Genomic DNA, 25,617 nt, shown 5'->3' on the forward strand with positions numbered 1-25,617 from the left:
CACCCTTAATGATCTTTCATGGGGACAATGTAGGGAATTTTGTGTTTTCTGGGTCTTGAAGTATATATTACAGTTTCGACTTGAACTTTTCCCCCTCTTTCTCTTAATTGGTAACTAATTTCTAATATACTCTTCTTAAGTTTTCAAACCTGAAGAGTTACGACAGGCACTGATGCCAACATTGGAGGCACTTTACCGACAGGATCCGGAATCCCTTCCCTTTCGTCAGCCTGTGGACCCTCAGCTTCTAGGAATCCCTGTAAGTATGTGGGTGGTACTTCTCATTTCTCTTACAATTTGTTAACAGCTTTTTTAAGATAGAATTCACATATTGTACAAACCACCCATTTAAGTGTACAATTGCATGGTTTTTTGTATTAACCAAATTGTGCGACTATCACCACAGTCAGTTTGGATCATTTCTCATCATCCCAAAAAAGAAACTCTGTCCATAGGCAGTCACTTCCATTTCTGCCCACAGTCCCCTCCTCCCACCCAGCTGCTGGTCTGCTCTCAGTCTCTGGACATGTCATCAGATGGAGGGACTCTTTGCATTTCACGTGATGGTTTCAGTGTTTTGTCCATACTGTAGCACAAATCAGTACCGCATTCTTTCTCACGACCCACCAGCATTTGCATGGAAGGACATACATTCTCTTTACCGTCTCATTAGTCAGTAGTTATTTGGGTTTTTTAATACTTTTTGGCTGTTGACGATAGCATGCCTGTGAATGTTTACTTACAAATTTGTGTGTCTGTCTTTTTATTTCTCTTGGGTATATATCTAAAAGTGGGATTGCTGGCTCATATGCTCTATTTTTATCAGTTGAGCAGCAGTAGTTTCATGATTGAAAAGATAGACCCAAATTAGCTTCATCTGCTTTTAAAGTTGCCTTTGTACACCAGACTACTGGCAAGTTTCATTTGAGGATTTTAAGTGGTGTTGGATAAGGCATTGGAGTGCTTCAGGGGGTAAAAATCTGTTGGAATCTTCTGTTTTTTTCCCCTCTGTTTTTATAGATGGATCACCAGTGATCTTAGCTTCATCTGTAGGCCCCATCTAGTATTAAAATGCTAAGGGTCTTTGCTTCTTGGTCTTTAAGTTGATCACACACACACTATAATAAAGTGTCTGGAATCACTCCTATAGACCATTAGCTTACTACTAGAAAGTCTAGGATTGAAGGCAGGAGAACAGGGCGACTGAAGATGGGATGGTTAGATAGCATCACTGACTCAATGGATATGAGTTTGAGCAAACTCTAGGAGACAGTGAAGGACAGAGGAGCCTGGTGAGCTGCAGTCCACGGGGCCACAAAGAGTCAGACACACCCGAGCAACTGAACAACAAGAAAGTCGGGGATAGTCGTTCTTCTCTCTGCTCCCGTTTACTTAATACATCTATAGACTGATGATTTAAGGAAGTGCTGGGGCACTCCCTGGTGGTCCAGTGACTTAAGAATAAACCTTGCAATGCACGGGATTTGGCTTCAGTCCCTGGTTGGGGAACTAAAATCCCACATGCTGTGGTGCAACCAGGCCTGAGTGCTCTGGAGCCCTCATGATACAACTCTGGAGCCTATGTGCCTCAAGGACAGATCCCACATGCCACAACTAAGACCCAATGCAGCCAAATAAACAAACAGATATATTTTAAATAAATAAAGATGTGATGGGCATCAGTCATTTCTTTGGACATTCAGACACACCAAAGATTCAGCGTTACCTAGAAATTTTTAAATGGTTATAGCTGGTTATGCTGTGGACCTTGAATATGCTGAGATTTTTGGTAATGTTGTTTGGTGTCACTTGTCCTTCTAGGATTACTTTGATATTGTGAAGAGCCCTATGGATCTTTCTACCATCAAGAGGAAGTTAGACACTGGACAGTATCAGGAGCCATGGCAGTATGTGGATGACATTTGGCTCATGTTCAACAATGCTTGGTTATATAATCGGAAAACATCACGGGTGTACAAATACTGCTCCAAGCTGTCTGAGGTCTTCGAACAAGAAATTGACCCTGTCATGCAAAGCCTTGGATACTGTTGTGGCAGAAAGGTAAGAAATTTTTGCACAGATAAGAATTACATTGAAAACTTGACCAGTTAGAATCCTTGAGTCATCAGATTTTAAGTTCATCTTGAGTTAGGGACTTGGTCACATTTGCCTGTGGTGCACTGTGCCTGGCATGTGCGAGTTTTCCTGTGCGTGCCAATTCACATTGAGCTTCTCCTGTCCTCTTCAATTCTTTGGTAACTGGTGGAGAAATAACAACTATTAAGCTTACCTCAGAGTGGTGGAATAATACAGTAGTAAATGAGAATAGTTTTAGTTTGGTGAACTGTCTTGGAAACTGCAATTGCCCATTTTGAGAGACATAATGAGGACTAAGGCTTAAGTTCTCTTTCTGATTTGCCAGTGTAAATATTTTAGCTTGCCCTTCAAACCATATTCACCGAATGGTTTCTCTTGCAGTTGGAGTTCTCTCCACAGACACTCTGTTGCTATGGCAAACAGTTATGCACAATCCCTCGTGATGCCACTTACTACAGTTATCAGAACAGGTAAGCTCGACCTGTGTGGACCAAGGTCACAGTGTCCGCGTGTCCAGGGAGTGCATGCGGATGGACCAGCACACATACAGTCATGGTTCGTGTGTGACTTGCTTGAAAACAACTGTACAGCACAAGTTCTGGTCTTTGCATTCTGCCTTTGCAAAATTACATGATTTTCTAGTAGAAAGGAGCCTTGTGTCAGTTGTCTGGGCCCGTATTTTTATAAGGCAGGAACCCAAGGCATGAAGAAGTCAAGAAACTTTTTTAATTGGTAGCCTACATGGAATTATGTTCCAGGCTCCACATTCTTTTCCCACTGTCTTTTTATAGCTTACCACAGCCTCTGGCAAAACAGAAAATTGTCAAACTAATTGGTCTATCTCTCCATGAAATTCCCAAAACTACCCAGAAAACTTTTAACCAGAAATTTGTTAGCCAGCCGTATCTTTTAGGAAATAATTCCCTTTTTGTGTGCAATGAATTCCTCAGTTTTCCTTGGAGCATATAAAATCGGAGGATCCCAGGTACTTGCTTTTTTCTCTATTAAGTACATCAAAAGGAGCACCTCCAAAAACAGCTCGGTACCGGATTGTTCCTTACAAGATGCACATGACAGTGGATGGTATGCTTTTAATAAGTTAGGCACTTCTGCCTTCATTTCTCCTGCTGAAGTAAGGACTGGAATCACACGGATTGCATTCATTAATCATGATTTGTCTCTTATTTTGTGAAATCAATCAACAGTGTACCTGGCATGGGGTGTTGTCTTGGGGCTCTAAGGCAGTGTAAGAGCATGGCTGGACAGTCAGTACTTGATACAGCAGCCCCATGGTGGTGGCTTTTTGCTGAACTTGTGCACTACAGCTGTATTTCTAGCTTTGAAAAAATCACTTAAACTTTTTGTTTTATTTACAAAAAGTTAGGTGTATTCTCCTAATGCTTTGTAGTTGTAAGAATCCACAGTTTTTTACTCATGAAAACCTAGGGGAAAATGGGTCTCAAGTTGTTATTAGCACTTTGTGTTCAAAAAAAGCGAGTGACAGCTGGCAAGCTATAGTCTCATGCTATAATCTTGGCATTTATATGCCATTTCTGGATTTTAAATACCATTCTACAGTGCTTTCAGTCTTTGTACCAAGGAATATGTAATCGTGTGTCTGCACATACCACGGCCTTTCATTTCCCTCTCAAACTAGGTGGCTACAATCAATATTTAACTGCTTGTGCAGACTTTTTATTATACACTGTGGTTTCCTTGGGATCAAAGAGAAATTGGTGTTTTTTGTTTTTTTCAGGCCAAAATTGTTTCTAGTTGATTATTTCCTAGTACTATGTCCATAGTGGATATTTGTTTATCCTATCTTTGATTATTTGCATCAAGTAGCATTAATTACTCAAATGAAAGGGTATATGTCTGTGTGAGAGACTTGTTTATTTGCTGTAATCATTTGCTACTTGTGATCCCATTGAGATATTTAATGCTAATCTGTGCTTTGCCTTGGCTTTCTGCTTTGTGTTGTCTTGTCTTGCTTTTATGTTTTTTGTTGCCCTGCAATCCCTCATTTCTTCGTTTGTTTTGTGTTTTTTTTTTTCTCCCTCATGCTTGTCGTTGTCTGCACTTGGCTTTGATTGCAAAAACCAAAACCCAAACTGTGGTGCCCATAAATCTGCATCATTGAATGTCCTTGTCGCCGTTGATGACCTGCTCTCTGCTCCCGTCCCCCTCCTTGGCCTGCTGTGATTGGTGGCTTCGTTGCTTGGCTTGGGCTGTGTTGTGTGAACGGAACAGTTCACCCCAGTATGGCCTTCTTGCCGACAGGTATCATTTCTGTGAGAAGTGTTTCAATGAAATCCAAGGGGAGAGCGTTTCTTTGGGGGATGACCCTTCCCAACCTCAAACGTAAGTAACTATTATTTTAGAAAGTACTGTTTTTTCAGTTTGTTGTCAGATGATCGTGCTCAGGCTTCTCAGTGGTCTTGGATTTTGTTGTCCAGGATGGTATAGCCACAGGTAGCTATTTAAATGCAAATTAAAATAAGATTTAAAATTTCTAATTTCAGTTGCTCATAGACATTTGTGGCTCGTGGCTGCCATATTGGTCAGCATGGGATGGAGAACATTTTGATGATAGCAGTTCTTTCAGTACTGATTTAGGGGAGTACAGCAGTACTGGATGGTCATAGATTCCTTCTACAAGGAAATAGCTTCTCCTAAAAAGTGAAAGTGTGGAGTGCAAGGTAACTTCATCATTAATTGTTTTTTGAGTTTGAGGAGAATTGAACAAATAACCACCATATAGCCTTCTCATAAAGGTTAACAATACCAAAATCCTTAGAATCATGTGTACCATAATATCATTAGGGATTTAGGAGGTTTTGAGAATGACTTACTGTAAAGAGACTTGGTTGGACTTCTGCAATCCACAAGCTCTTGTAGTTCGGTAAATGCCAGGAAAATGTTTTAAACATTGCCTAAACTGCCTCTAATCTCTAAGATTCAAACCGTCAAATTTTAACTCTTTTAGGAAGAAAGAACTATTTGGTATCCTTTAAATATTCTGCTTCTCTTCCGATTTAACCTATAATAAACAGGCAATTCAGAACATTTCCCATAGCAATTCAGAATTGTTATGTTACTAGTAAAAACGGGGCTTCTGAGAAAAACTTGGTGTCTTTAAATTGGATTTTGAAAAGTTGTACTTTTCCTTCAGTCACCACTGACATAAAATGGTGGGGTCTGGTACTCGTTTGGGTTCCCTTGAGCCTTGAGATTTTCTAACCCTTGGCTAACCAGGGAAGTCAGGTCTAGGTGGGTTTCCCTGATGCAAAAAAGGGAGGCACGCTTACCACAAGTTCTGTACCTTAGGACAGCAGGTCTCTGAAGTGTGTAGGAACCCCTCTTCCAGTTCTGCAGTTGGCAGTGAGCCTGAGAGCGTGCATTACTGACAAGTTCCCAGGTCCATCAAGGTTGACAGTCTTCCGAACACACTTCGGGTAGCAATACTTTAGGGCACGTAGCAATGAATCTGGAGTCTGTAACTAGGAGAAAACAGTTTCAGTGGGGAAATCGCTTCATTTTCATGAGGAAGAATCACAGTAGTCAAAGTTAGGCCCCTAACTTTAAAAAATTTTAAAGTTTTTTAAGTTTGTTTTAGGTGGCCTCCTGTGTTTGTGAGACTATGAGCAGGGTGGTAGGCTAGATTTCAGGATAGGAGGCCATGTGAGATTTTTCTAATGAACCCTTTTTTTTTGACTAATCCTATCAGTAACCTGAACTATGTATTCTTAATGCTGATATTTCTTATTGATATAAAAAGTTGCTTGACTGGACTGTCCTAAAAAATGCTTTTTTTAAATAGTGGTTTAGCTCCCTCTGTACACACTGTCTTTCATACTGCTAGACTGAGCTGGCTAGAAACATTACACTATTCAAAGGTATAAATACCTAACACTAAGAGTAGTAGGCAAGATTTTAAAAGGAAAAGAAAAAAGTACAAATTCATGCTTTTAGGTCTTACTGGTTTCTCCTGTCAGTGGGAACAGATTTACTATAAAGTCATTTCCAAAAGCATAGGCATGCAAACGTGTGTTTTGTGGGAGCTAAGAATGTACCAGGTATTTCCTTGATTTAGTCTTAGATTTAAATAATCTCCTTACAGGGTGGGGTTTTTGTCATTTGGTTATTAGAACAATAGTCAACTTGATAATCTTCCTGTGTTGCTTTTTCTTATTGTATCCTCTTCTTTCCTTAGTACAATAAATAAAGAACAATTTTCAAAGAGAAAAAATGACACTCTGGATCCTGAACTGTAAGTAGTTCCCCTTGAGTAGTACACTTTCATTTTCCTTCCTCCTTTCATTCTCTTGGTTTGTGCATCCATTGTGATGATGTCATTATTCTTGGGCTAAATCTGTAACCTACATCTAACAGAAAAGGTAGAAATGTTAAAAATGGAGTTTATGGTTTATATTTACATTTCACTAAATCTCCCTAATATTTTGGTGCTTTATAGGTTCAAGTGAAGCACCAAGCTACCTCTGCTCAGTGCCATTATTCCAGCCTTGTCCTCTGTATTTTCCAACCATTTCATAATCCCCTCCTTTATTGCGACACCTTTCAGAGGTACAGAGATGTACTGTTACTAGGCATTCCTGGAATGGACAGGATGGTGTCAGACTCGGAGGTTTAAGCAGCAGTCATCTTTTCTTTCACTTTTTACTCCATAAAATGACTGGATTTAACTGTGTTTGAGATTCGCTCTACCTGACACTAAAGAGCTTTTAAACACTGCTACTTCTGTTCTTTGGACATGATCTTGGCCATCTTTTGAATTGTCAGAAAATGAGAAATACCGGCAGTTTTGATTTGGTTAAAGTTTTGGATTTAACTCGACGTTTTGCCTTTGCAGGTTTGTTGAGTGTACAGAGTGTGGGAGAAAGATGCATCAGATCTGTGTCCTTCATCATGAGATCATCTGGCCATCAGGGTGAGGCATCAGTATTTTCCCCAGACTTTGTTGCAGACTTCAGCACATTTTTGTCATCTTTGCAATGACTGTATTTTATCGTCAAAATTATTGCCTCTTAGAATTATTCTCTGGATTGGGTAAAGGTCATTAAAGTTCAGTTTTGAAACAGTAATGAACCTGGAATCCAGAACAGGCCTTCTCTTAATGCATTGTATTAGTCCATGTATAAACAGTTCTCTCTGCTGGTTCACTTTTTCTAAATTCTTTGGTGGTCATTGCGCATCAGAAGTAAATATAGAGGATTTATCAGTGGAGGTAACAGGGAATCTGTAGCACCTAGAAACTAGCAAGGAAGAGTTAGACACAGCTAAGTGTTAGTCACTCGGTCATGTCCAACTCTCTGTGACCCCATGGACTGTAGCCCCCTAGGCTCCCGTGTCCATGGGGTTTTCCAGGCAAGGATTCTGGAGTGGGTTGCCATTTCCTTCTCCAGGATATCTCCCCAACCCAGGGATAGAACACGGCTCTCCCACCGTTCTATCTGCTCAGGCAGACTCCTACTGACTGAGCCACAGGATAGCCCTTAGTGTTAGTTGTGTCAACTAAACTTGACAGATTTTGAATGTTGGTAATCTTGCAGTAGACAGTCTGGATGATATGAATAATGGAGAACGCCAAAACGATGACTTTGTTTCTGCCTCCGAGAGAACATTACAGTGAGATTGTATACTGAACGGTGGCCCTGGTTAGAGTTTGAATTATGTAAAGTCTTTTGGGCAGTTGGATAACAGGTAACATGGGTGTTCCCCGCTGAAAGGCAGAGATGCATGAAAATGATGAGATTCAGACGTCAGTGAACTAGATACTCTTGGGCCTCGTGTTTTGTATTTTGGGTACTCTCCACACATCTGCCCAGGCTGGATATCATCAGGAGTAACCAAGGTGCACATTTATTACCATCAGTCAAATTTCAATACCATATCTCATTTCTGCTTTTTCAATACTAGTAAGATTATCACTGACTCAATGGCCATCAATTTGAGCAACTCTGGGAGATAGTGGAAATAAGTGGATTTTTGTCCATTATGACACTTAAGTGTTTACTGCCACGCTACCTCTCGCTCTCCAGGAATGAGGCTGCTCCCAGCTCTGTTCAAGGGAAGGGTTGGGGAGGGGATGTCTGTGCATTAAGTGACTCTCATCAAGATGGGAGCTCTACTCTCTCCTCTGCTTTTTTCTTGGACTAACTTGATGCTCGTTTAGAGTTCATGGGGGAAAAGGAAGTTAAATAACAGAATTTCCAGAAAAAAAAAAACACTAAGGAAAATTGTAGTAGATAAGTGTGTCTTTAGATAGGTTTCTCTCCTTAATTACAGAGTAGGTGAGGATCATGAGACTTGGAGTGATCCTTGCAACTGAAGATCATCCACCTGATTGATGAGTACTTATGTGATGTCCAGTTTTTCTCAAAATTCTACTTATGCACACATCCTTATGTAATTGCAGGAACAAAGAGAATGTACATATAAAATCTATTCATGCTGCTTTCCATATGTCCCTTTTTTATATTCCCACTGGTAGTATATAGACTTTTCCTAATGTGATTGGCCAAAAATAAAATTTCTGCATCTTTGCCCATGTAAGCTAGTTTATACGCTCTTCATGTCTTTTACCTATTTATCTTTTTTCTCTCAATGTTTTCTGAAAGCTCTTTGTATATTGGTTGTATTTCTCCCAGGTTGTTTTTTTGTTTATTTTCAACTTTACGCATACATAAGATAGATTCTGTAGAGTGTTTTATTTGAAATGCTTCTCTAAGTTGTTTAAACAAAGTCTTGGTTTACATTTTAGATTTGTCTGTGATGGTTGTTTAAAGAAGACTGCACGAACTAGAAAAGAAAATAAATTTTCTGCTAAAAGTAAGTTCCTCTCTGACAGGTAAATTTTGGGAAAACTTCACTTGAAACATAGTTAAAAATTAACATCCAGAATGAATTGTTTTGTTTCAACATTATTTAAAATGATTTAACCAAACTAAACAACAAATAATTTCTCCATGATGTACTTGAACTGTAATATCCTTTTTGGTGTGAAATTAATTACACCTAATAATGTGTAAAAAGAGTGTGTATTTTTCTTGTTCCAACACATTTCCTGACAGAGGCCACAATTGCCATACCATGAGTGGTTCCCTCAGTTTCGTGTAGGGGCTGCATTGAGCCCTATGTGATCTTTTCAGTTGGGTGGGGGGTGGCAGTAGTTTTAGTTCTGTAAACAGATGCCTTTGCATTTTTTTGCTGTTCTGTGGTGGTGGTGTTTAGTCACTAAGTTGAGTCCATCTCTTTGTGACCCCTTGGTCTGCAGCATGCCAGGCTCCCCCTGTACTCCACTATCTCCCAGAGTTGCTCAAATTGATGGCCATTGAGTCAGTGATAATCTTACTAGTATTGAAAAAGCAGAAATGAGATATGGTATTGAAATTTGACTGATAGTGATAAATGTGCACCTTGGTTACTCCTGAACTTGTAAATTCCTAGGACTGCCATCTACCAGGCTTGGGACATTTCTGGAGAATCGTGTGAATGAGTTTCTGAGGCGACAAAATCACCCTGAGTCAGGAGAGGTCACTGTTCGAGTAGTTCATGCTTCTGACAAAACTGTGGAAGTCAAACCAGGCATGAAAGCAAGGTATCTAGTAATTTCCCCCTTTCTTCTCTGTGGGTCCACAATTGCTCACACACAGTTACTGTTGATGATTCTGATCTGAATGAATTGTTGTACTTCTTCCCTCCACTATGAATTGTATAGATTTGTAGATAGTGGAGAGATGGCAGAATCCTTTCCATATCGAACCAAAGCCCTCTTTGCCTTCGAAGAGATCGATGGTGTTGACTTGTGCTTCTTCGGTATGCACGTTCAAGAGTATGGCTCTGACTGCCCTCCTCCCAACCAGAGGTACTTTCTACTGTGGCTACTTTCTAATTTGTGTGGAAGTTTGAAATTACAGTAAGGTGAACAAGCATAGTGAATAAGAAAATGTTATGTGCTTCCTTTGGAAATGCAAGTTCTCAAGGGTGTAGTACAGAAGTGAAACCAAAAAAAATAGAAAATACTGCTCTTTCATGTTCATAATAACAGGGAAAGGGATATGAATGGCAGCCTAAAATAAGACTTTTCAGAAAATGCACTTAAATCTAGGTTGTGTCAAGTACCTTCTTGAAATGTAAAAGAATGTCACACAAATGAAGTAGAATATGGTGTAGAATTTTCCATGTAGTATAAAGGCCAGAATAAGAGTCTGCCAGAATGTATTTGGATCGCTCAATAGTGCCTAATTATGCTGTGTCTCAGGCCTTGCTAGGTGCTGAGATGGTAATAGAGCTCAGACCCACAAAACTCCCCTGATGAGCTCATGATCTAGTCATTTACCTAAATAACTGTAATATTATGTGATAAGCATTAAAAATGACAAGGTGAGCCAAGGGCACAGAGAAGAGAGATGTCTTTAGCCACATCGTTAGAAATGCATTATGCAACTTGACCTGGCTTCTTTCTACCCGTTTGACACAGGAGAGTATACATATCATACCTCGATAGTGTTCACTTCTTCCGTCCTAAATGCTTGAGGACTGCAGTATATCATGAAATCCTAATTGGATATTTGGAATATGTCAAGAAATTAGGGTAAGCATAAAAACAAATGCTAGTTTTAAAAACAACTTGTTTAAGCTGATTAGTTTTAAACTGATCACCACTGTGGTATTTTGATGAGATATATGCAAATATGTGACTTTTTGGTTTTTTTCCTCCTCCACTTTGGCTTTTATCTGGCAGAACTATAATTTAGAGACCCTTTGAAATTGTTGGCTTTGCCATGGGAAAGAAATGGATATTGTGATGCTAGTTGCACCCATTCCAAATTACTTTATTTTGTTTAGTTAAGCTGTTTGATACAGTTTGATTTGAAGAGCCAGAACTTTAAACAGCACTTGGTCCTTTCACACCTCTGAGTATCAAAACCAAAATCACACTAAGGTCTGAAGATAAAAAACTCCTTCGTACTGGTTCCTTCAAGGTATATATGTGCTTGAGGACGTTTAGCACCTCACTTTGCAGGTTATTCCTCTTGATAGTTTGCATTTCATTTAACTCTGTTCACATGGATTGACTTTCTTTGCATTGTAGCTTTTGTTTGGTCTTTAATGTAAATTGGGGATTTTTTTTTGATCCAGGGTTATACCTAGCTCTGGCATAGATCACACACTTCATGTTATCTTGGGGAATCATTAGTTTCTGCACTGATTCCTCTTTGTGGTTTAAAGTGGAGCATTCTTTCTAGAATGGATGAGCTTTCTCTTCAATGTTCCTTCTGTCTGTGTTGTTAGATACACAACAGGGCATATTTGGGCGTGTCCACCAAGTGAAGGAGATGACTACATCTTCCATTGCCACCCCCCTGACCAGAAGATACCCAAGCCCAAGCGACTGCAAGAGTGGTACAAAAAGATGCTCGACAAAGCTGTGTCCGAGCGAATCGTCCACGATTACAAGGTCAGGACGGGATGACAGCTCCTTGGCTTGACTAGTCCTGCTGCTCTGTATTCCACTTGTTTTACTACCTTAACAAAAATCTTGTGTTTCTTCTCACTCTTCCATGTAATTTGTAAAACTAAGCTAATTTGATAGCAGGGCTTTTTCCCCCTGAATTACTATTAAGATGAAGTAGATTTGGAAAAATATTTAATAACTATTTGTGACTGTAGGGTATCTCATAATAAGAAACTTAAACTATTAAGTTTCTTACCTGTTTTTACTCATAGGGAGAAAAACATGAACTGGTATTGTGCTAATAAGCAGCCCAGAAAATCATTCTTAGCTATATGGTTTCCAGTATCTGTAACTGGGATTTTTCTGAACATATTTCTCAGTAGAAACTGCTGATATTTCTAGGATTTTTGCAAGGCCAGCGTGCCTCCCATCACACTGCATTCTGTCTCAGGAGTGCTGGAGGCACGGGTGTGAATGCTGCTGCCTCTGCCTTTGTTCCCAACAGAGGCATTTGTCACTTGGTCACATAAAGGCTGATAGTCTCCCTGTCCTCACGGTTAGAGGAAAGAGGAAGCCAGAAATACTGACTTCAGACTAGACCTTTCCCTGTTGGTGACGCTGTCTCCCCAGGCACCAGGCTTGGGCATAAACTCCCTGCTGTCTGCCAGAAGACACATCTGGTTCTTCGCGTTTCTTGCGTCCATTAGCCGTGATTCTGCTGCTATATAATAAACGCTTTTTTTTTTTTTTTTTTCCCAAAAAAAATAGACATTGCTATTTGTTCTTGGATATTTTCACAGGATATTTTAAAACAAGCTACTGAAGATCGATTGACAAGCGCGAAGGAATTGCCTTACTTTGAGGGTGACTTCTGGCCCAACGTCCTGGAAGAGAGCATCAAGGAGCTGGAGCAGGAGGAGGAGGAGCGCAAGCGGGAGGAGAACACCAGCAATGAGAGCACGGATGTGAGGCTCTGCGTGCCCCGCCCCGCCCGCGGCCCGAAGCTCCGCCCTCTAGACTGGGCCGGGGCGGAGGGGGGGGACGCTGGTGGAGACAAGTTACTGTGGTTCTAGTTTAGAGTTTAAGCCCTTTTTGCATCAGCCCTCATTTTTAAATGGAATCGTGGATTTCTAGTAATGGAAACCGTGGCAAACAGAACGTTACTTGTCTAGAACACGAGGTTGAATAGTAGGTCCATGAAATTTTAGAAAGTGAGTCGAAGGAGATAGAGCCAGGGCCTTTGTCTCCCTACTCCCATGCACACTTCACTACCTGCTGCTCACTCCTCTCCATCCGCAGATTTGGTATGGCCTGGCTCCACCTGAGGTGTCTCCTGGTCCACAGCTTCCGCTGGCCAAAGAGCTAAGGCTGCTGGTGTCTAATGAAGAGATATCAGCAGAGAGATTTTACAGTGGGAGAAAATTAATGCAAAAACATAAGTAAACCTTAGTTTACTCTGAACAACAGCTTTAAAAAGAGGAGCAATGAAGAGAGAGAGCAGCTGTTAGAAGGTTATGATCTGTTGCTCCATTAGAAACTTGTTCTTAACAGTTAATAACAAATAACTGTTCTAAACTTCTAAACAGTCTCTTAACAAAGAGTTATTAATATTTTCTTATTCTTATGCTAACCTGCAGGTGACAAAGGGAGACAGCAAAAATGCTAAAAAGAAGAACAACAAGAAAACTAGCAAAAACAAGAGCAGCCTGAGTCGGGGCAATAAGAAGAAGCCAGGCATGCCTAACGTATCAAACGACCTCTCACAGAAATTGTATGCCACCATGGAGAAGCACAAAGAGGTAAGAGAACAGCCCCCAGAGTGGAAAACCAAGGCCAGGGTCATCCAGAACTGCCCACCATGGTTGGTATTCAGGATGTGAGCACCAGATCATTTGAAACTCAGAAGGAAGAAAATCATTTGAGGGAGAAGAAACCAAAAAGAGGGTGGTGAGAACAGGAAATGGTAAGGTGCCTTAATTAGATTTATAGCTGTTACAAAGCTAGATGGTGTTGGGAAAAGTGTAAGCAGTTTGTCTGACCCTATTGTTTGTAACTGTTTTATGTTTGTGTTTCTGTCCATTGTTCAGAAGATTGGCTTGTTGGATATCTTTTGGGTATCTTTGTGGTTTTGCTTTAGACCAAAGCCCCTTAGAACTCCATTTGGCCATTCAGGTTTCTAATGGAACTTTGGCAAAACGAATGAATGTTTTGCCTTACTGAAAGGGAATTGGCAAATGGAGAGAATTGAAGAAAAGTTAAACTTTGATATATGCATTTGTGAATGCCTTCACAGCAAAGTTAAAACTTTGAATTATTTCATTATTTATATTGGTTATTTGTTGTTTGGAAATATAACTGGATATGTTGGATTTTTTTTCCCCTTCGACATTATTGTTGGTAAGATGAGGCGTTTTGAAGGGTCATGTTGGTTTGTATAAACTACTGTTTATCTTTGTCTCCATGTTCAGACATCAGGAAGAGGCTATTAATGTGGAGAGGGAACTGATGGTTTGATTTTAGGTGTGGAACTCTGTCATAACAGCGATTAGGAAAGGCCCTTAGAGTATGTTGTAATAGGTATGATTTCAGTTGTAGGTACATCATCTGAAGAATAGGTTGATAGTAGTCTCCTGTTAGGAGTTAGAATCTAATGTAATCAGTTTATTAAATTTAGGTATTATTTTAGCTCTAGGGTGACATACAGCAGAATCAGTCATAATGGCTGTTACTGGAGGTTGGCCATGGTGAAGATTTCCTAGGGAGTCACCAGGTGGTTTTATCTGTCCCCCACTTGTTAGATACAGTACTTCCCTGTGTGTGATCACATTTTCAGAACACTCCTCCTCACTCTGTGAGTGCTTGCTTTGAGCCACAGTAGCAAACCCAGTATCACAGTCCTCCCTTGAGCTTTTAACTCTGGCTTTGATGCATCTTTATTCAGCGTGGATGCTCTTGTCCTGTGTTACTTTGTGGCATGTGCAATCTTAGTCCCATGCTCACCCCACCCTGGGGCCGAACCCATGCCCCTGCTGTGGAAGTGCAGAGTGTTAACCACTGGACCACCAAGAAAGTCACTGTGTTCTTTTTGTAGACTCTTGTTCTATGCCAGCCTTGCTGCCCAGATATGTAACAGATGTTATTGCCAGTTTGCACAGATTTTCAGCCTCAAAAAAACTGACAAGATATACTGGGCAATATAGCAGTTACAAGTTCTTGATCTCTTGAAGGTTCCATTTTACATTTTATTATTAGAGAAATAATAGCAGCTTCCTCTTGCAGCCTTTATACCTGGGGTTATGGGAATCAGTGGTTGTGGTGTGTTTTTAAACTTCAACAAAATTTTTTTCTGCTTCTGTAGCAAGGAAAAAGGAGGTTTTGCTTTTTTATTCTTCCCACCCCTACCAATTTTTTTTCCTTCCAAACTTAAAGGAAAGTCCTACAGAAGATGCCCTCCTATTGCCTTCACCTAGATTCATTAGTTAACGTTCTGCATTTTATTTCAGTAAGCTCCTTCTAAGACAGAGGACACGCTCTGCATAAGTGTGCTGTGACTTCACACTCAGGAAACCTCACCCCTGCTGCCACCTCCCATCTGTTCCTCTGCTCCATGTTGAGTTGCCATGTCTCAGTTCCTGGCCTTATTTTCTTTCATGACATGGGCATTTTGTGAAGACTCCAGGCCAATTGCTTTGTAGAATATCTATCTATCCATTTGGGTTTTTCTGATTTGTTTCCTTATGATTAGAGTCAGGTTAAAACATGGATTGCATCTTAAAAGTTGATCTCTTTGAAGCAGAATGTCCCCTGTATGGCCCTGTATCTGACCATTCTTCTTTTGAAGAATTACTGAACAAGGTAGAAAACGTAAGATGTAGATGTTGTAGGCCCATTGTAGTCAGTTTCAAAAAAGAGAACAGAAATGTGTGAAGCAGGAGAACGAAGGCTGTATCGTGTAACCAGGTGCACAGCCTGGCCCAGCCGTCTGCTACTCTAGTTCCAGAGTCCAGAGGAGACTGTCTGTTTTGCAGGTCTTCTTTGTGATCCGTCTCATCGCTGGCCCTGCCGCCAACTCCCTGCCTCCCATTGTTGACCCCGACCCCCTCATCCCGTGTGATCTGATGGATGGGCGGGATGCCTTTCTCACCCTTGCAAGGGACAAGCACCTGGAGTTCTCGTCATTGCGAAGAGCCCAGTGGTCCACCATGTGCATGCTGGTGGAGCTGCACACCCAGAGTCAGGACCGCTTTGTCTACACCTGCAACGAATGCAAGCACCATGTGGAGACACGCTGGCATTGCACCGTGTGTGAGGTAGGCCCCTTGGCAGGGAAGGCTGGGGGCTTCCAGGTACCTGAGAGGCGGTTCAGAGGTGGTGCTGGCCTGAGGGCAGGCCCCGGGGCCAGTGTGAGGACCAGAACAGGCCTGGTGGGGCCTTGTGTCAGATTTGAGTGGTTGGGCTAAAGAATCTTTCTCTAAAACGGGGCTTTTTAGCCCAAGCAGGATATGTAAATACCTTTGGCTTGAATCCTGGAGTGTTGACCTGCGCCTGTGTTTTCCCCAGGATTATGACTTGTGTATCACCTGCTACAACACTAAAAACCACGACCACAAGATGGAGAAGCTCGGTCTGGGGCTTGATGACGAGAGCAACAACCAGCAGGCCGCCGCCACGCAGAGCCCGGGAGACTCCCGCCGCCTGAGCATCCAGCGCTGCATCCAGTCGCTGGTGCACGCCTGCCAGTGCCGCAACGCCAACTGCTCGCTGCCATCCTGCCAGAAGATGAAGCGGGTGGTGCAGCACACGAAGGGCTGCAAGCGCAAGACCAACGGCGGCTGCCCCATCTGCAAACAGCTCATTGCCCTGTGCTGCTACCACGCCAAGCACTGCCAGGAGAACAAGTGCCCCGTGCCCTTCTGCCTCAACATCAAGCAGAAGCTCCGGCAGCAGCAGCTGCAGCACCGGCTCCAGCAGGCCCAGATGCTGCGCCGGAGGATGGCCAGCATGCAGCGGACTGGCGTGGTGGGGCAGCAGCAGGGCCTGCCCTCCCCGACCCCTGCCACCCCAACCACGCCAACGGGCCAGCAGCCCACCACCCCCCAGACACCCCAGCCCCCACCCCCCTCTCAGCCCCAGCCCACACCTCCCAACAATATGCCGCCCTACTTGCCCAGGACTCAAGCTGCTGGCCCGGTGTCCCAGGGCAAGGCGGCAGGCCAGGTGACCCCCCCAACCCCACCTCAGACTGCTCAGCCCCCACTTCCGGGGCCCCCACCTGCAGCAGTGGAAATGGCCATGCAGATTCAGAGGGCAGCCGAGACGCAACGCCAGATGGCCCATGTGCAAATCTTTCAGCGGCCAATCCAGCACCAGATGCCGCAGATGACTCCCATGGCCCCCATGGGTATGAACCCACCCCCCATGGCCAGAGGGCCTGGTGGGCATTTGGAGCCAGGGATGGGGCCCACCGGCATGCAGCAGCAACCCCCATGGGCCCAGGGAGGACTGCCCCAGCCCCAGCAGCTGCAGTCTGGGATGCCCCGGCCAGCCATGATGTCGGTGTCACAGCACGGGCAGCCCCTGAACATGCCTCCCCAGCCGGGCCTGGGCCAGGTAGGTGTGAGCCCTCTCAAGCCAGGCACTGTGTCTCAACAAGCCTTACAGAACCTCCTGCGGACTCTCAGGTCTCCCAGCTCTCCCCTGCAGCAGCAACAGGTGCTCAGTATCCTTCATGCCAACCCCCAGCTGTTGGCTGCGTTCATCAAGCAGCGGGCTGCCAAGTACGCCAACTCCAACCCACAGCCCCTCCCTGGGCAGCCGGGCCTGCAGCCCCCCACCATGCCAGGTCAGCAGGGGGTCCACTCCAGCCCCGCCATGCAGAACTTGAACCCCATGCAGGCAGGTGTCCCAAGGGCCGGCCTGCCCCAGCAGCCCACGCAGCAGCAGCAGCTCCCGCCACCCATGGGCGGGATGAGCCCGCAGGCTCAGCAGATGAACATGAATCACAGCACCATGCCCTCGCAATTCCGAGACATCTTGAGGCGACAGCAGATGATGCAGCAGCAGCAGCAGGGGGCGGGGCCAGGGATGGGCCCGGGGCTGGCCAACCACAACCAATTCCAGCCACCCCAGGGTGTGGGCTACCCCGCCCCACAGCAGCAGCCGCCACCGCGAATGCAGCATCACATGCAGCAGATACCGCAAGGGAACATGGGACAGATGGGCCAGCTCCCGCAGGCCCTGGGAGCAGAGGCAGGAGCCAGTCTGCAGGCCTACCAGCAGCGGCTCCTCCAGCAACAGATGGGCTCGCCGGCCCAGCCCAACCCCATGAGCCCCCAGCAGCATATGCTCCCGAGTCAGGCTCAGTCCCCGCACCTCCAAGGCCAGCAGATCCCGTCTCTCTCCAATCAAGTGCGATCTCCCCAGCCTGTCCCTTCTCCGCGGCCGCAGTCCCAGCCCCCCCACTCCAGCCCTTCCCCACGGATGCAGCCTCAACCTTCTCCACACCACGTCTCCCCACAGACCAGTTCTCCACATCCTGGACTGGTCGCTGCCCAGGGCAACCCCATGGAACAAGGGCATTTTGCCAGCCCGGACCAGAATTCGATGCTCTCTCAGCTCGCTAGCAATCCAGGCATGGCAAACCTCCATGGTGCGAGCGCCACGGACCTGGGACTCGGCACCGACAACTCAGACTTGAATTCAAACCTCTCACAGAGTACACTAGACATACACTAGAGACACCTTGTAGTATTTTGGGAGCAAAAAAAAAAATTATTTTCTCTTAAGACTTTTTGTACTGCAAACAATTTTTTTGAATCTTTCTTAGCCTAAGAGACAATTTTCCTTGGAACACATAAGAACTGCAGTAGCTGTTTGTGGTTTTGAGCAGACATGCGAGATGAACCTGAGGGGTGACAGAATACAAAGAATATATTTTTGTTATGGCTGGTTACCACCAGCCTGTTTTTTTCCCTTGTGTGTTTGGTTCAAGTGTGCACTGGGAGGAGGCTGAGGTCTGTGAAGCCAACCACATGCTCCTGCCTTGCACCTCCAATAGGTTTTATTATTTTTTTTAAATTAATGAAAATATGTAATATTAATAGTTATTATTTACTGGTGCAGATGGTTGACATTTTTCCCTATTTTCCTCACTTTATGAAAGAGTTAAAAAAGAACATTTCTAAAACCAGAGGACAAAAGGGGTTAATGTTACTTTAAAATTACATTCTATATATATATAAATATATATAAATATATATTAAAATACCGATTTTTTTTTTCTCTGGGTGCAAAGACGTTCATTCTTTTAAAAATGTTTGAAAAAAGAAAAAAAAATACCCCTTTGCTCCCCTCAAGTCAACTTTTGTGCTCCAGAAATTTTTCTATTCCGTAAGTCTGATCGTAAAAACTTCAAGTATTAAAGTAATTTGTACATGTAGAGAGAAAAATGACTTTTTCAAAATATACAGGGGCAGCTGCCAAATTGATGTATTATATATATTGTGGTTCTGTTTCTTGAAAGAATTTTTTTCGTTATTTTTACATCTAACAAAGGAAAAAATTAAAAAGAGGGTAAGAAACGATTCCAGTGGGATGATTTTAACATGCAAAATGTCCCTGGGGTTTCTTCTGTGCTTGCTTTCTTCCTCCTTACCCTGCCCCTATCCCACACACACACACTTTCTGTAAAACTTGAAAATAGAAAGCAAAAACCCTCAACTTGTAAATCATGCGATTAAAATTGATTACTTATAAATATGAACTTTGGATCACTGTATAGACTGTTAAATTTGATTTCTTATTACCTATTGTTAAATAAACCGTGTGAGACAGACACCTGATTTTGTTTCACTTCTTGCGGTTGCATCTTTGTCTTGGAATGCATCGGTTTAAATGCCTGACACTTAGGATTTCAAGCGGAAGGTAAAAGCACTAGCTTAACAGCCCTCCCTAACTATTACATGAAGTGATTTTGTGATAAGAGATTTTGATAAATTCATCCAAAATTTTGGAAAAAGACAATTACCAGCTTAACGTTAATTTTATCCATGTGAATTGATAAGAGCCTTTATCAGCTTGATACAGCTCCTTCTCTATGGTCCCCTGTGTATGGCCGCATGGTCTTCAGTCGCCCTCATCTCACAGGAGTAAGAATGACCACCTAAGAGGAGTCATACCTGCTGAAGTCACAAGTAGCTCCACTGGAAGCTGGGGCAACAATACATCCCTGTTCTCTGCGATGCACACTTTATTTTGCTGACTGCCAGCCAAGAAGTCCTGGGGGGACGAGGCTGTAGGAAAAGACACTCTGGAAATAAAACCCACAATGGGAAGGCTGAGAGAGGCCAGCACAGAGTCCGGTACTGAGCTGGGTTTTGAAGAGCAGAAAGGGAACCGGCCCTTCCTCGACAGACATCCACTGTGGACAAGTCTGAAAAGTCAGAAGGACCCTGGAGTGAGCTGCTCTGGCAGCATTTGGCAGGTCTTCCTTGTTACTCTAATGGAGCTTTAATTTACACTGACTCGATCATCTGCTAAGGGCTAAGGAAAGAAGACCCTCTTCAAGTACCTTAATTCAAACTCCTGTTTGGCCTTTCCACTAGTTTACTTGGTCTCAGCAAAAATAACCAGTATGTCCATGTGAGGTGGACCAGCACACTTGGCGCCCACCCCAGAAAATGGTACCCTGTGTCCACCTGCCTCAGGTCAGTGGTCCAGCAGACACACATGCAGTGCCTACATTCTGTGCCAGGCCGGACAACACGTGGATGGGGTGCAGCCTTGCCCTCAGGCTAGCCAGCTAGTGATCTAGAAGAAAAGACAAGAATGCTTAAACAAGATAAAGTGGAAAGTCTTAAGTGGTATAAGCAGGGAACAGAGGAAGTAGGGGTAAAGTTCAGTCACTCAGTCGTGTCTGACTCTCCGCGACCCCATGAATCACAGCACACCAGGCCTCCCTGTCCATCACCAACTCCCGGAGTTCACTCAAACTCATGTCCACAGAGTCGGTGATGCCATCCAGCCATCTCATTCTCCGTCGTCCCCTTCTCCTCCCACCCCCAACCTTTCCCAGCATCAGAGTCTTTTGCAATGAGTCAACTCATCGCATGAGGTGGCCAAAGTATTGCACTTTCAGCTTTAGCATCAGTCCTTCCAAAGAACACCCAGGATTGATCTCCTTTAGAATGGACTGGTTGGATCTCCTTGCAGTCCAAGGGACTCTCAAGAGTCTTCTCCAACACCACAGTTCAAAAGCATTAATTCTTCGGCGATCAGCTTTCTTCACAGTCCAACTCACATCCATACATGACCACGGGAAAAACCATAGCCTTGACTAGATGGACCTTGGTTGGCAAAGTAATGTCTCTGCTTTTTAATATACTATCTAGGTTGGTCATAACTTTCCTTCCAAGGAGTAAGCGTCTTTTAATTTCATGGCTGCAATCAGCATCTGCAGTGATTTTGGAGCCCAAAAAAATAAAGTCTGACACTGTTTCCACTGTTTTTCCATCTATTTCCCATGAAGTGATGGGACCAGATGCCATGATCTTTGTTTTCTGAATGTTGAGCTTCAAGCCAACCTTTTCACTCTCCTCTTTCACTTTCATCAAGAGGCTTTTGAGTTCTTCACTTTCTGCCATAAGGGTAGTGTCATCTGCATATCTGAGGTTATTGATATTTCTCCCAGCAATCTTGATTCCAGCTTGTGCTTCTTCCAGCCCAGCGTTCCTCATGATGTACTCTGCATATAAGTTAAATAAGCAAGGTGACAATATACAGCCTTGACATACTCCTTTTCCTGTTTGGAATCTGTCTGTTGTTCCATGTACAGTTCTGACTGTTGCTTCCTGACCTGCATACAGGTTTCTCAAGAGGCAGGTCAGGTGGTCTGGTATTCCCATCTCTTTCAGAATGTTCCACAGTTTATTGTGATCCACACAGTCAAAGGCTTTGGCATAGTCAATGAAGCAGAAATAGATGTTTTTCTGGAACTCTCTTGCTTTCTCCATGATCCAGCGGATGTTGGCAATTTGATCTCTGGTGCCTCTGCCTTTTCTAAAACCTGCTTGAACATCTGGGAGTTCACGGTTCACATATTGCTGAAGCCTGGCTTGGAGAATTTTGAACATGACTTTACTAGCGTGTGAGATGAGTGCAATCGTCCGGTAGTTTGAGCATTCTTTGGCATTGCCTTTCTTTGGGATTGGAATGAAGACTGACCTTTTCCAGTCCTGTGGCCACTGCTGAGTTTTCCAAATTTGCTGGCATATTGAGTGCAGCACTTTCACAGCATCATCTTTCAAGATTTGAAATAGCTCAACTGGAATTCCATCACCTCCACTAGCTTTGTTCGTAGTGATGCTTTCTAAGGCCCACTTGACTTCACATTCCAAGATGTCTGGCTCTAGGTCAGTGATCACGTTATCGTGACTATCTTGGTCATGAAGATCTTTTTTGTACAGTTCTTCTGTGTATTCTTGCCACCTCATCTTAATATCTTCTGCTTCTGTTAGGTCCATACCATTTCTGTCCTTTATCGAGCCCATCTTTTCATGAAATGTTCCCTTGGAATCTCTAATCTTCTTGAAGAGATCTCTTGTTTTTCCTATTCTGTTGTTTTCCTCTATTTCTTTGCATTGATTGCTGAGGAAGGCTTTCTTATCTCTCCTTGCTATTCTTTGGAACTCTGCATTCAGATGCTTATATCTTTCCCTTTCTCCTTTGCTTTTCGCTTCTCTTCTTTTCACAGCTATTTGTAAGGCCTCCTCAAGACAGCCATTTTGCTTTTTTGCATTTCTTCTCCATGGGGATGGTCTTGGTCCCTGTCTCCGTCACGTAGGGGTAAAAGCTTCTGGCTATTGGGAAGTTTCTGGGGAGGACAGCTCTTAAATTTTCCTTTGTGGGGACTATCCACAGCTTTGTTGAGGAGATGGATGGGATCCAGAGGAGAGAGGTGAGGAGGGTCTCCGCCCCCAGAAGAGAAGAGTCAGTTCCTACTGGGAAAAAAACAGCTTCAGGTCCACATGACAGACCAGAGAGAAGACCTGAGTGCCTGTTACAGAAAGGTCCCCAGTGTGGTCCCCACAACTAGAGACCCAGGGTAGATCTGAGCGCCCAACAGGGAAGATACTTAGAATTCCATCCATTTCCAAGCAGTCGATTCCCAGTGTAGGTAACCCTAGCCTCTTTGGCCAAATACAGCTGGATTGAAGTGTTAACATTCTCGTCGCAATGTTGCAAGAAGGAAGTGGGGACAGAAATAATTAAATGGGGAGGAGAATACAAGCCGTCCTCACCCAGGCCAGAGGCAGTGCTAGGGGAGGGGAAAGATGTGAATTAATATACAGCCAGGGATACAAGAAGGTGATTCCAGTGTTTCTGTGTATTTGAAAATTATCACAATGAAAAGGTCTAAAAGGAGCCCCAAGTTTCCAATTGGGCTGTTTCTCAGACATCAGTCTAGGAAATGAGCCCTATGGGTGCAGCAGTGTCCAGATGCTTTTTCATTTACTAGCTCACTGAACCCTCAAAACCAGCTCCAAAAGCTGACAAGTGAGAAGTTGCATCCTGGGTGTGTACACAAGGTCACACAGCCAGAGCGAGCCAAAGGCCTGCTGGATTCCAGCCCTGCCTTCCCCTGGCATCCTTTCTCTCACTGCAGAGAAGCCCCTGTGATGGCTGCACGATAACTGACGACACAGGGCTGTATTCCAAACAAATCCAAAACACAGACTAAAAACTGAAAGGGAAAAAAAACTAAGGAATAATAAAGGTAAGTTTCAGGCTTCTCCAACCAGAGAACCTGATCTCTAGACAGTTTCCCGAAGTGTTAAGTTCATGACATAGTCATGCTGTTCAAGGAGCACACAGGCCAGCATCAAAAAGGATAAAATGTTTAAGAATAAATTTAACAAAAGAAGTGCACAATTTGTACACTGAAAACTACAGAACATCACTGAAAGAAAGACCTAAAGAAATAAAAGGAAATCCTTGTTCACGGATCAGAAGACTGGGAAGACCAAGTATTGTTAAGAAAGTACAGACATACCTTGTTTTATTGTACTTTACTTTATTGCACTTTGCAGATACTCACTTTTTTTACAAACAAAATTTATGTAATCCCTACATCAAGCAAGTCTACCAATGCCATTTTTCCAATGATATTTGCTCACTTCATTTCTGTGTCACATTTTGGTAATTCTCCCAATATTTTAAACTTTTTCATTATTATATTTGCTATGGCAAATAGAAGGGGGAAAAGCAGAAGCAATAACAGTTTTTTTCTTGGGTTCCAAAATCACTGCGAACGATGGTGACTGCAGCCATGAAATTTAAAAGATGCTTGCTCCTTGGAAGGAAAGTTATGACAAACTGTATTGAAAAGCAAAGACATCTCTTTGCCAACAAAGGCCCATACAGTCAAAGCTATGGTTCTTCCAGCAGTCATATATGGATGTGAGAGACCATAAAGAAGGCTGAGCACTAAAGAATTGATACTTTTGAACTGTGGTGTTGGAGAAGACTCTTGAGAGTCCCATGGACAGCACGGAGACCAAAAAGTCAATCCGAAAGGAAATCAACCCGAATATCCATTCGAAAGACTGATGCTGAAGCTGAAGCTCCAAACTTTGGCCACCTGATGCAAAGAGCCGACTCATTGGAAAAGACCCTGATGCTGAGAAAGACTGAAGGCAAAAGGAGAAGGGGTTGCAGAGGATGAGATGGTTAGATAGCATTGTTGACTCAATGGACATGAATCTGAGCAAACCCCAGGAGACAGTGAAGGACAGAGAAGTGTGGCGTGCTGTAGTCCATGAGGTAGCAAAGAGTTGGACATGACTTAGCAACTAAACAACAAAATTGTGATCTATGATCATTGATCTTTGATGTTACTATTATAATTGTCTTGGGAAACTAAGAACTATGCCCATCTAAGACAGCAAACTTAATCTATAAATGTGTGTAGTCTGACTGCTCCACTGACTGGCCATCCCCCCATCTCTCTCCCTCTCCTGAGGCCTCCCCATTCCTGGAGACAAAACAATACTGAAATTGGGCCAATTAATAACCCTGTGATGGCCTCTAAATGTTCAGGTGAAAGGAAGAGTCACACATCTCTCCCTTTAAAGCAAAAGCCAGAAATGATGAAGCTTAGTGAGCAAGATATGTCAAAAGCTAAGACTGGGCTGAAAGCTGGGCTCTTGCACCAAATAGATTCATTTGTGAGTGCAAAGGAAAAATACTTGAGGGAACTTAACATTGCTACTCCAATGAACACATAAATGATAAGACAGCAAAACAGCCTTACTGTTGATATGGAAAACAAAGTTTTAGTGATCTGGAAAGAAGATCAAACCAGCCTCAACAGTCCCTTAAGCCAAAGCCTAATCCAGAGCAAGGCCCTAACTCTTTAATTCTAGGAAGTCTGAGAGAAGTGAGGAAGCTGCAGAAGAAAAATCTGAGGCTAGCAGAGATTGGTTCATGAGGTTTAATGAAAAGAAACCACCTCAGTGTCAGAAGTACGAGGTGAAATGCCAAGTGCTGATGAAGCAGCTGCCAGCAAGTTGTCCAGAAGATCTAGCTAAGATAACAGCAGTGGTTGCACCAAACAATGCAGATAAAACAGCAAATGAAGATATGAAGAGCTGACTCATTAGAAAAGACCCTGATGCTGGAAAAGACTGAAGGCTGGAGAAGGAAATGACAGAGGATGAGATGGCTGGATGGCATCACCGATTCAATGGACATGAGTTTGAGTGAACTCCAGGAGATGGTGAAGGACAGGGAAGCCTGGCGTGCTGCAGTCCACAGGGTCGCAGTCAGACACCGCTGAGTGACTGAGCAACAACAACAATAACAAATGAAGACATTATATAGGATTTTCACACCTAAAGAGAAGTCAGTGCAATGCCCGGCTTCACATCTTCAAAGGACAGGCTGACTCCCTTGCTAGGAAACAACAGAACTGGTGACTTGAAATTGAAGCCTGGGCTTGTTTGCCATTCTGAACATTCTAGGACGCTTGATAATTAGGCTAAATC

General features: G+C 43.4%; 1 protein-coding gene across 1 annotated transcript in view; it reads left to right on the forward strand.

The window, feature by feature from the left end:
• The window catches only part of EP300 (EP300 lysine acetyltransferase), a 64,441-nt gene extending 45,032 nt beyond the window's left edge, over positions 1-19,409 (forward strand). Inside the window, exons 17-31 of the mRNA XM_055394137.2 lie at positions 141-259; positions 1,822-2,061; positions 2,479-2,567; positions 4,378-4,458; positions 6,311-6,367; positions 6,968-7,045; positions 8,879-8,946; positions 9,565-9,715; positions 9,836-9,982; positions 10,598-10,711; positions 11,413-11,578; positions 12,376-12,540; positions 13,213-13,374; positions 15,604-15,885; positions 16,136-19,409. Of these exons, the coding sequence (XP_055250112.1) occupies positions 141-259; positions 1,822-2,061; positions 2,479-2,567; positions 4,378-4,458; positions 6,311-6,367; positions 6,968-7,045; positions 8,879-8,946; positions 9,565-9,715; positions 9,836-9,982; positions 10,598-10,711; positions 11,413-11,578; positions 12,376-12,540; positions 13,213-13,374; positions 15,604-15,885; positions 16,136-18,310 (4,094 nt within the window). The 3' untranslated portion in view covers positions 18,311-19,409. The remainder of the gene's footprint in view (positions 1-140; positions 260-1,821; positions 2,062-2,478; positions 2,568-4,377; positions 4,459-6,310; positions 6,368-6,967; positions 7,046-8,878; positions 8,947-9,564; positions 9,716-9,835; positions 9,983-10,597; positions 10,712-11,412; positions 11,579-12,375; positions 12,541-13,212; positions 13,375-15,603; positions 15,886-16,135) is intronic.
• Positions 19,410-25,617: the final 6,208 nt, after the last annotated feature.

The sequence above is a fragment of the Moschus berezovskii genome, chromosome 6 (genome assembly GCF_049115385.1).
Source record: "Moschus berezovskii isolate FMDL1 chromosome 6, NW_MosBer_1.0, whole genome shotgun sequence".
NCBI lineage: Eukaryota > Metazoa > Chordata > Mammalia > Artiodactyla > Moschidae > Moschus > Moschus berezovskii.